The sequence below is a fragment of the Echinops telfairi genome, unplaced genomic scaffold (genome assembly GCF_000313985.2).
Source record: "Echinops telfairi isolate 266 unplaced genomic scaffold, ASM31398v2 ScPeMD7_8;HRSCAF=38, whole genome shotgun sequence".
Classification (NCBI taxonomy): Eukaryota; Metazoa; Chordata; class Mammalia; order Afrosoricida; family Tenrecidae; genus Echinops; species Echinops telfairi.
This window is the reverse complement of record NW_022103905.1, coordinates 16353592-16365726: the sequence shown is the minus strand read 5'-3', so window position 1 is coordinate 16365726 and position 12135 is coordinate 16353592. Positions and strand designations below refer to the sequence as shown.

At 44.3% G+C, this 12135-nt stretch overlaps 1 protein-coding gene across 2 annotated transcripts in view; it reads right to left on the bottom strand.

The window, feature by feature from the left end:
- Positions 1-8172: 8172 nt before the first annotated feature.
- AQP9 (aquaporin 9) overlaps positions 8173-12135 on the bottom strand; it is a 54051-nt gene continuing 50088 nt past the window's right edge. Inside the window, exon 6 of one of the 2 annotated variants that reach the window (XM_004709451.2) lies at positions 8173-9663. In XM_004709451.2, coding sequence (XP_004709508.1) covers positions 9486-9663 — 178 coding nt within the window. In that variant the 3' untranslated portion in view covers positions 8173-9485. The remainder of the gene's footprint in view (positions 9664-12135) is intronic. The other variant, XM_045286526.1, reaches the window with a different exon arrangement.

Below are 12135 nucleotides of genomic sequence, written 5' to 3'. Positions count from 1 at the left end.
GGAATCCAGGGCGGATGATCCCTTCAGGACCAGTGGTGTGAGTGGCGATACTGGGAGGGTAGAGGGAAAGTGTTGGAAAGAGGGAACCAATTACAAGGATCTATATGTGACCTCCCTGGGGGATGGACAACAGAAAAGTGGGTGAAGGGAGATGTCGGACAGGGCAAGATAGCACAAAATAATAACTTATAAATTATCAAGGGCTCATGAGGGAGTGGAGAGCGGGGAGAGAGGGGAAAAAATGAGGAACTGATGCCGGGGGCTTAAGTGGAGAAGAAATATTTTGAGAATGACGAGGGCAATGAATGTACAAATGTGCCTTATACAATTGGTGTATGTATGGATTGTGATAAGAGTTGTATGCGACCCTAATAAAATGATTTAACAAAAAGTCCTTAGAGCCTTAACTAGATTAAGAGACTAGCTAAAACTAGGCAGTCATACTAATAGGGTTACTTAAGCACCAGAAAATACATATCCTGGGATATTTCTCTTCAATGTCAAATTCTTATGTGTAAGCAAAGTAGGGCAGGCATCTGAATTCATAAAGGTGAAGTAGTAATGGAATTCCACCACCACCAGTTGGCGTGGGTGTGATCTGACTCGTGGTGACCTCATAAGTGTCAGAGTCGAACTGCGGTCCGTAGGGTTTTCAAGAGCTGATTTTTCACAAGTTGATTGCCAGGCACCTCTGAGTGAACTTAGAGTTAGCAACAGAGCGTGTTAAGAGCTGACACATATTAAGATGGGATTGCATTCGAAGTACTGTTAAATGTTTCACAAACATTTTTTCAGCATTTCCAACAAGCACATCGAAAGCAAGTCCTGGTATCATTCTCACCTTATGGATGATGACACTGGAGTTCAGAGGGTCATGCGGCAGCTATTCAGCAGTGGGGGAAATTCAACATCCAGAGTTCAAACTCTCAGGTACTAGTCACACGTGGGCACGCAGGCTGCCTTCGGGGTCTCCCCAGGCTCTTCTGAAAACCCCTGGGCCAGCAGCAAACACCAATCCCTTGTCCTTGGTTTCAGGCTAAGAACAGTCTCCAGGGTGGGAAGTTCATGGGCCCCTCTTCCCTATGCTCCACAGAAGTGATTTTTGGAGATGACTACATCACTTGTGAGATCAGACTCAGAGAAGCGTCAGACAAGAGCAGCCAGCAGAGAGAGCCATCAAAATGCTCTATTGATAGCGGTGACTTTAGCAAGTGGCTTTGTCCTTCATGAGAGTTTGGGGCAGGGAAGTATTATACCACTTTTGCATTTACTAATATTTGAACAATTTCGGAATATTGTATGTTTTTAAAGGACTGAGAATATGCAAATAAATTAACTGTTGTTATTTGTTTTTCTCCAGTTGATCCCAATTCATGGTGATTCCATAAACTGCTCTGTAGTTTTATAAAGCTGTGACCTTGGTCAGGTCTCACTGCAGCAGGAGGTGAGGACCTTACTCCAAATCAGCCCCGAGTGGATTGGAACCACCAAACCTTCAGTTTAGTTCAGCACCACCCAGTGACTCCTACTAAATAAATAATAAGGAGTATAAAATGGTTGAAAGTACAATACCCCCCAAACACACACACACACAAATCTGCAGTTATCGGGTTTAGGAGCTTAGGAGTGTCTAGGTTTGCAGTTCTCTTGTATAAATTATGTCTGGCATGGGGCTGCATGGGTGTTAAATACTTTCTCTTCACAGCATGCTGGAGCTTTTAAAACGCAGGCATTTTGTAGCTTGTGCATTTCCTGATATAACGATACTAATGGTATTTTCCAAAATTTCCAATAAATCCAGGATTTCCCCCCTGCCTAGATATAATTTCACTCCTGCAGATTGCTACTTGCAGTAACAGCAGACAAATGTATGATGAAAGTGTTCTGTAAAAATCTCACAGGAGGGAGAGGCGAGCTGTCCCAGTACAGATTCTTAGCCTGCGAAACCCAAAGGAAGGTCCTTCAAGAGCTCTCTGAGTCTGAATCTACTCGATGGTAGTGAATTGTGAGTCTGATATTTAACGATTGTTGCAATGTTCTCTGGAACGATTAGATATCCCGGTTAATTGTCTATATTCGGGTTTTACAGAATCCACACTATTGCACACATGAGCTACCGGCAGTCTCTATTGGAATTGTGGATGTGCCTGGCTATTTGATGATTTTAAGAAACTACTGGTAATTACTTTTATGTGCTTTGATGCTATTGGTGTTGTGTTTTCCTTATAAAAAATAGTCCTTACCTTTAAGTGATACATATTAAGTAGTCATAGATAAATGGTATCACGTCTGAGATCATCTTCTAAAATACAGCTCCCCCGGAGGAGTGATAAGCAGAAAGTGGGTCTAGGTGAAACCAGATTGATCGTGTTGGCAAGTGTTGAACTAAGTGATCAATGTTGGATATCATTATACTGTCCTCTTGACTACTGCTTATTGAAGAAATCTTTAATAAGAAAAATGAAGGCATTAAAGACTTTCAACTATAACGGAATCCTTAGGAACGGAAAGAACAGTACTTGAACAGCACATGAAACCAACGTGGAGAGTGAAAGTGGGGTTCAGAACCAAGTGCTGATGACCTTGTTGCATGTTTTCAATGATCATATTACAATGACATTAGTCATAATAACATCGGTCCTAACCGTTCATACTTAGCAATGCATACAATGAGCCTACAGGTGTTCTAAGAGTTTAGCACTTGTTATTTCACTGTTATTATCCCCACTTAATCCCCACATATCGAGTCCTGCTCCTAGTCTAGTGTGCTAGAGGAAATAGGATGTGGACGGGGAGAATCTGAGTCTAGGATCCATTCATTCAGCACATATTTACCATGTTCCAGGCTCTGTTCTAAGCACTGGGACCACACTGGGAAATGAAAGAGAAGGACTGCCCATGTGGGCTCTCATTCCAGTCGGAGGAGACAGACACAACCCAACAAACACAATCTACAAGGTGTGTATTTTAGTGAAAGTGCTAAGTAATAGGGAGACAATACAGCAAGGAACTGGACAGCGAGTGGAAGGGTGGTCAGAAAGCCCGCAAATAATGGAAACATTTGAGCAGACACCTGAAGGAAGGGAGATGAGGAATGTCAAGCAAGAGAAACCTCTTGTGTAGAAGTTCTGTGGCCGGAGCTTGTTTGGTGGGTTAACGGAAGCTTTGGAGGTGGTCTTACTTTGGTCTTGTAGTGGAACAAAGTGAGCCAGAGAGAGAAAGAATAGATAGTAGACTTATGTCAAGGGACTGACTCAGGCAACGGTGGGGCTGGCGAATCCCAAATCCACAGGTTAGGTCAGACACTCCTGAAGGTTGACATGTCAAAATCTGTAAATGAGGCAAGACAATGGAGTAGGGTCCAAAGACAGAGAGAGAGAGAGAGATTGAGCTAGGACAAAATAGCCTTTTGTATTCTGGGTTCAGACCACACCCCCAAGGAAACTCCCTTTTCAACTGAAGGGTTGCCCACACAGTATTACTGAATGGAAAGTGATTCCATTCCATTACCTGTGTGGAATAACAACCATTCCCGTGTCAAGCTAAACCACTGAGAATACATAAACACAACCAACACATCCTTTTTCTCTGGATGAGGCAGGAGCTATTAGAGGGTTTTGAGTCAAAGCAAGACCTTTTTAAGGCTCACCTAGGCTACTGTGTTGATAATAGCCTGTAAAGTGATAGGTAAAGTAGGGAGACTATTCTAAGACTCCAGTGAGACACACTGGTGACAAAAGTTGGGATGTGGACTACATTTGGAAAGTGTTACTGAATGGCTGAAGTGCCAGGCTGGGCCACCCTTTGTTCTGTTGTACACAGGGGCCACCATGTGTCAGGGTCATTCAAAGACAACTGTCAATGGCATGCTCTTAACCACTGGGCCACTCTCAACACCCTTTATACGAACCTTTGCAGTTGTGTGCAATTATAAACCAAGACATTCTCTCTTCCTGTCAAAGTAAACACAGAACAGTTTATCTGCTGGAGGCTCACAAGCCAAAGGGAGAGCATCCCGCTGGGAGGAGGCTCACTGGTGTGGGTGCCCGGCCTTGATGCAGATGCGGGGAGAACCGGAAGTCCCGCACCCTGGGGAACCACTGAGCCTTGGGAACACTGAGACAGTCCGTGATTCTCCTCAGACCTCCGTCACTTTCCACTCTGGAACTTGGAGTAATTTACCCATTGCCTCTGAGCTTTGGGTTTGTGGTGTCTTTGTTTTTCTCTGGGGGTTTAAAGATGCTGGGCTATCTTGGGAGTCTCCAAGATACTGATGAAATAGTCATGCTTCGTAAACTGTGAAACATCACGCAACATTTTAACAAAATGACAGCATCTCTGGAGTTTAGGGTGCGCAGGCTGCAGGACCTTGCTGCCTCTTCCCAAGGTCAGGAAGCCTCTTTACTGTCTGTTGAATCTAATGGGTGCTTCAGGACGAGGAGGAGGAGGAAGGCCCAGCCAGGGACAATTCCCATGGCTGTGGGCTGAGTTCTGAGAATGTTCTCATAACCTGCTGGACACCCAAGGCTTTCCCTGGTCTCTATTCCCACTCATGAGTCAGTCTGCCCTCAGCCCTGCCCCTGAATCCCATGGCTGCGAAGTTGAGGGCAGGGTGGAGGGTGAGGCTGGGTGATCCAGTGAGGCTGGGTGATCCAGCAGCCACACATCTCAGTTTTCACAATACTCTTAGGACTTCTGCTGAAATCGTATAAAATATCCAGTTTGAGCAGTATCTTTTCTCATACGAATGCAGTCATACAATATAATTGTGAATTTTGAATTTTATTATATGTATTTGTGTGAACGAAGGAATGTGCAAAGGCCAAAGGGTCCATGGATTAGACTAATTTGGTTCATTGACTGATGCTCTGGAGCCCCTGGGTCATGTGTTCTTGGTCAGCACGCTTGACTACTAACCCAAAGGTCAGAAGTTTGAGTCCACACAGAGGCACCTGGGAAGACTTTTTCCAAAAGTCAGCTACTAAAACTCCTATGGAGGACAGTTCTCTGACGCACATGGGATCACCTGTGTGTCAGAAGTGATGGGTAGCAATCGTGTTGGGTTTTTGGATTCATTCCATGTGTATATGGGGCCCCCTTTGCTCTCGTTAGGAGCTCTAGTGGCGTAGTGCTTATACATTGGGCTACCAAGTGCAAGGTCAGCAGTTTGAAGCCATCAGTCACTTTGTGGGGGAAAGACAGGGATTTCTACTCCCATAAAGAGTTACAATCTCGTAAAACCACAGGGGCAGTCCCCCCGTCCTGAGGATTGTTCTGAGCCATCATCGACGCGAAGGCAGGAAGTGGTAGTTTGCTTTTTCTTCTCTCTCATTGATTCACGGACAGCCTGTCTCACATACAGACCATGCCATTTCTTGCTCCTCTGTTAGAGAGGTGTTAGCGTTTAATACATCTATGTAGTTAGTTGTGTATTGTTTATACTGAGACGTAAGAGAGTCAACACAGCAAACCTGACCTTGCTTCTATCCACATAATGTGTAGTAGAAGACTTGTTACCTCTGAGACCACATATTCCTGGAGAATGGATATGAAACATCTGCTAATGATGCTTGGTTGGTTGAACGAATCTGTTTCACTTATCTAATTTATTTGTTGAGAAGACTTTGTAAAATCACCTGAGGCTGAACTAATATGACTGTTGGGAAGCTTTGTCTATAAAGCTTATACAAATACTCATCAACAACTTCTCCCAGGTCTTTTATCAAGGGTTTTCAACATGTGAACCTCTGTCCTAAAGATTCAGCACCCCTCCCCTTCCAATTTCTCCCCAGAGACAGCTCAGGGGCTACACTTGGGATAGGTAAGATGGGAGTAAGCAAAACGAGGCTCCTGAGCAAAGCAAAATCCTCAACTCCCCACTCTATTTAGTCATCAAAACTCTGATTTACTTGTGGATGTCACCTACAACTTTATTGGAAACTTGGTTTAATTATAATTAAAATGGACAAACCATTCTATAACTGGAAGTTTCATTGTCTTTTTACCACAATATATTTGAGCAATGACACACTTTAAAATAAGACAACTGTGTGTCTGTGTGTGTGTGTTAAGGGTCAGAGTCTTAAACATGGCATTAAACAGAGTCCACCAGATGTGGACTCTGGTGTTACTGTTAAGAAAAATGCCTTTCACATGCGCTGATATTTTCAGTCATTGGGGGCACCCTAACACATGTCCTTGTGGCCATTCCGATGGGTGCTGTTACCAAGTTTTTCAATTGCTGAAAGGGAAGGAGGGAGACCTTAACACTGTAACTCTCAAATCGTCTCGGATTTAAAAAACAGGTGAGTTGACTCCAGCTATTCAGCTGCAGAAAGAGAAACATCCACCCCTTAAGCACTCCCCTGGCTGAGACCTGACACAGGCAGATCCCTGTAAGTTGAGTGGAAAAGAGACAGGAGCTTACGTGTGAGCCCCTGGAGCAAGAGGACTTTTTTTAAAAGGATCTTCCTGGGATTCAATTTCATCAGTCTGCATTTCCTGCTCACAATCTCATTCATTAATCGTCACGTGGTGTGTAAGGAGCACCTGTAGACTGGGTTGCCTCATCTGAGAACTGCAATCCACCTACAGGGGTTGTTCCCTGTTTGTTTGGCTTCTCACTTCCGGGCACAGCTTAGACTGAGGTGTAGGGTTTAAGATCTTCTCTTCCTTCTCCACCCACGTTTCTTCACATACGGGCTCTCTCATCCCTCACACGATTGATATTGCCAGACCAGGCCGGTCGGTGGCTGCCCTTCATATGGATAATGATTAGAAGTATCTACCCACCAATGGTCAGTTGCACCACCTGAGCGCCTACTTGTGACCATCTAAACGGTTTCTAGATATGGCCACATGTCCCCTTGGAGGACGGAGGAACCACCCCCAGTGAAGGTCACTGCTCTGACCCTGAGAACGCCACTAGGAATTATTGCTCATCCCCCAATAGGCTTCTCAAAAGATCCGTCAACCCCAGTGAACCAACCAAGTGAATTTTCTTAAATTTTCATAACTTTCTTAAAGTTACGTGAGATGTTTACAAAGGGCCCACTATGCATTCATACACCTTAACAGCTCCTCTGGGCATTCAGATTTGTAGACAGGGTAGACACCCCCGCAACTAAGTGTAGGTAGCAGTATTCATACTTATAAATACTTTTTTTTTTAAAAGCAATCATTTTATTTCAAAAAGGAAATGTCCAGAAAATATTTTCAGAAAAAATTTTTTCCCATGTCTGCAGATTGTAGAACACAGGCCTTCTGCAGGCATTTCACATGTGCTTTCTGTTGTTCTGTTATCACAAAGCAGCTGGGAACTGGATCTCCTGAGGAATGCTAGGCTACTTGGCAGGTCGGTTAAGGTGCACTCCCTAATTTCCCACGGCTGAAGCTCTGAGAGTTGTAACTCACAGACATTCTCTTGATCAAAACAAGGGCAATTCGAGACCTCGTAGGGAAGAGCCTGCCCCAGAGGAAATTCTCTGGCTGGAATGTTTGGGTTTGTCAAGGAAGAAAGGTTAAGATGGACCAAAACTAACTACTCTCACCTAGGAAGGGAGGACTTCCGGTCATTTTCCCCAACAGATAAAACTATGATCAAATTGCTATCTCTTCCTCTTGTTACTGATTTAGTAACTTCAGGAATAAAACCATACTATAAAGACCTTTAAGGAGACCTGGTGGTGTGGTGTTTACAAGTTGGGCCGCTAATCTTAAGGTCAGCAGTTCAAAACCACCAGCCATTCCTCTGAAGCAAAATGGGGCTTTCTACTCTCATAAAGATTTACAGTCTTGGCAATCCACAGGGGCAAGATTACTGTGTCCTATAGGGTCCCAATGGGTCTGCCTCGACTCCATGGCATCGAGATCTTTATATTTGGGGACCCGGGAGCATTATGTCTGTCATTGTTATGTGCCACTGAGTAAATTCTGACTCATAATTACCTTAATTACCCTGTGTCCAACAGACCAAAACACTGGCTGCTCTTGCACCACCCTCACAACTACTGCTTGAGCTTGAGCCCATTGTTGCCACCCCTGTGTCAATCCATCTCATTGAGGGTCTTTGTCCTACTTTACCAAGCATGGGATGCACCTCAAACTCGCTGCCATTGAGTTCTCCCCAACTCATAGGGACCCCATGGGGCAGGGTAGAACTTAAAGGGGGTAGAAAGTCTCATCCTCCTTCTTGGAGCAGCAGGTGGTTTCAAACTGTGAACCCTGTGGTTAGTAGCCTAATGTGTAATGCACTGCACCACTCAGGTGCCTAGAGCCTGGTGTCTAGAAAGTGTCAATGTTCCAGCACTCCCATTCTCTCGTAGCCTGTCAAGAACAGCTGACAAAGATCCTTAGCTCCTGAAAGCGAGACACTAACGAATGCTCAACCTTCCAGGTGACCTTGGACAAGTCACTGTGCTTCCCTCACTTGAAAAAGGGGCGGCATGGTATTTGCCTCAGGAAGGAAGTCCTCATGAGAATTAAATTAGATAATATAAATGGGTGAAAGTGCTTTGTGAGTTGAGAAGCCTGTTAAGATGATATGATCTCTCCAGGGACTTCCAGCTTGAGGATCCAGTGAGCCCAGCAGGTGTCTGGTTTTGCTTCTAGAGCCTGTGTAGAATAATGGATGCGTGCAGTCATTGCCTTAACTTGACAATGGCTGTCCTCAAATGGGCAATTAGGAGAATATATTTGATACATTTATCACGGCTGAGGTTATGATTATATTTCAGGGTATTATATATTAAAGAGAAGGAAATTAGTCCATGCCCTCTAAAATGCAGAAGAGCTAGAGATTAATCTGATAAATGGCGTCCATTTAGAAAGTTCTATTTGGTTTCCCAAATTTATCTTGTCTCCTGAGATTGCCGAGTGTTATAACGTCCTTCTCCTGGTTTGCTCGTTACATGTGATTGCTTCCTACATTCCTAGGTTTGGAGAATATTGGTTTTGATATAAACAGAGTTGTACAACATAACTAGGGAGTTAACCCATCAGCTCCCGAATTCATAGCTATATGAACTGAAGCCACTATTTGGTCTTTCCATTTCAATTTACGTCTTGGTTGGCACTCAACGTGTAATCCCTGTGGAGACTGAACACAAGCCTTTGGTTTGGTGGTACTATTTCCTACATGGCATGCAGCTCAGTGCATCCACTGACATCCATGGTCAAGCTTCCAAGCTCGTGTTGCTCACCCAGACTAAGAATGCCTATTCAAGGGGAAAGGCTGGGGCACCTAAGCAGTCTATTTCAGTGGACAATCAACGCTATTCCGGGGTCACCTGGTAGAAAGAGGTTAGTGACCTGAAACCTTCACACAGGTGTCTTTTCAACCAGATGTCCCCCGCAGTTAGCAGGAAGGGGAGAAGGAATAAAAAGGAGGGTTGCATCCAGTCTTCTGAACACACAGGCCCCTGGTGTCATCCTCCTTGAAGAGGTCACCAGCACAGGCAGTTTCACACCGAGCAGTAAGCGTGCCATTACAGTATAACACTGAGTTCATGTTTCTCCGGCTTGTCCTCCAATGGTTCTGTCTTGAAGCCTGCCTCGGCAGCATCTGGGTGATGAAGTTCAATGAGAAGAACGTAGATGAGTCCTCCGATGACAGCGCCAACCATGGGGCCCACGACAGGAATCCACCAGAAGTAGTTTCCAGCTCTGAAATACATGGGAGAATTAGGGATGCTACTCGCCTACCTCCTCCTCCGACTGTCTAGTTAGGTGGTCTTTCTCGGGCTCACAGCTCCCCTTTACTTCAGCATACATGGTAACTCGACTACCGCCAGCCTACACTTTCCAATATAGGCCTGTTTTCAAATCATCGTCCCCACTGTCAAATCACAGAACCTGTGCGATTACACGCCCGATGCCTTTGACCTTCAGAACCTGTGGCCTCCGGGATCCTGGGCAAGACTGAGGGCACTTTGGATGAGTTCTGGCCAGTGAGCGGCTTTTCTCTCGGACTGAAATAATGAGGTGTGGGAATTATGAATGAAAAGGAGGCTCGGGAAAAAAGAAAAGAAAAGAAAAGGAGGCTGGGGATGTAGAAAGGTCCCTGGACCTATGAGGAAAATCATAAAATAAGGCAAAAGGAACTGTCGAAAGAATGAATGAGTTTTTAAAATCAAAGGTGGATATGTGAGTTTCCTGAATAACAGTTTAATTCCAGGATTACTTTTAAGTTACAGCTCAAATTAGAGGTTTTGTGTCATGATTCTCTCTCTTCCAGAAATTAAAGGTGGAGTTCTGGCGGAAACACTATTTTTTAGTGAATTGTCATCATGTTTTTTGTTTTGTTTTGTAGAGGGTAAGCCCATTTAACTAATCCGGTACAAAGAACTCCTAATGCTCAGAAAGGAGCAAAACTCTGCAGTATAATATTTAAGGAAACATACATTGGAACTACAACTATTTTTTTTCAAGGCAGGAGTGAGAAGCACAAATATAAGGCTGGTGCCAGGATCCGGGGAACTGGGGCCGCACCGTGTGAGGAGCTGGTTATGTTTTAGTTGCGCCAAGGACTTGTATCTGTTCTTTTTATCATCATACTTTGTAATTACACAGGTGTTCCATGCTGCCTTTAAGTCAAGATTTGATTAAAGAAGATAAGCACTCACTCACTCACTCACTCACTCAGTCATTCACTCATTCAGTCAGACATTCATTTACTCAGTCAGTCAGTCAGTCACTCACTCACTCACTCAATCATTCACCGAGGTAGTTAGTTTATTGTGCCAGCCTGGCCGGTAAACACATGTGGGATTAATTGAAGGGCGGAGAAATGAGTGGCTCTGGGAGCCTGGCCTTTCTCGTCTCTCGCTCTTTGATCATCGGACCAGTGTGCGGCTGCCTTGCTTGTTCTGTGCCTCAATTTGCAAGCTACACTACCTGTGGGACACCTAACCTGTGGACTGTGCCGCTGTAATTTGAGATCCCTTTAAAACTTGCTTCGCCACACAATTGGAATTTACATCTCTTGAGCTGGGAATTGACTGTTGGTGACCTGACTGACTGTTGGTGACCTGCCTTGCTGTTGGCTGCCGGTGCCCGGAGAATCTGAATCTCTCTACAGAGGACTGCCTGGCGGCCCTCAAGACACTGCCAGTGTCTCACAACTCTCTAACACATTTGAATTGTACAGAGCCATTTGTACTGCTTTATAATTTAATTCTTTATTTCTTGTGTTTATCTATCTATCTAGCTAGCTATCTAGCTAGCTAGCTAGCTAGCTATCTGTATAACTGCTTTATAATTTAACAACTGTTTATTTCTTGTGTTATATCTATCTATCTAAATATATATTTATAAAATTATTAGCGATCTGGTTTTATTTCTTTAGAGAACCCTGTCTAACACATTCACTCACTCAGTCAGTCACTCACTCAGTCAGTCACTCACTCACTCATTCACCCAGTCATTCACTCACTCAGTGACTCATTTACCCAGTCAGTCAGTCACTCACTCACTTAGCCACCCACTCACTGTTGTTGAGTGGATTCTTTATACTGACAACCCTATAGGACAGAACAGACCTGCTCCTGGGAGTCCCCCCAAATCTAAATCTTTACAGAAGCAGGAAAGTTCATCTTTTTCTATGGAGTAGCTTGTGTGTTTGAACCCCCTGCTTTGTGATTTGCGGCCCAATACTTAATCCACCCCATGATCAGGGTTCCTTCAGAAAGGATAATAAAGGAAATAAAAAACAAGGGCCCTGTCTTAGAATTCAGGAGACCCAGCTCTAATTTCAGGACTGCCTAGAAGACCTTTGGGCAACTGACCTTCTTTTTAAAAAAAAATCACTTTATTGGGGGCTCATACAACTCTTTCAACAATCCATACATACGTCCATTGTGTCAAGCACATTTGTGCATTTATTGCCACCATCAATCTCAAAACATTTTCTTTCTACTTGAGCCCTTGATATCAGCTCATTTCCCCCACTCCCTCCCTCACCCTTCCTCCCTCATGAACCCTTGAAAATTTATAAATTATTATTATTTTTTCATGTCTTACACTGTCTGACACCTCCCTCCACCCACTTTTCTGTTGTCTGTCCCCCAGGGAGAGGGTTATAGATCATTGTGATCGGTTTCCCCTTTCTCCCCTACCTTCCCCTTACCCTCCTGGTAT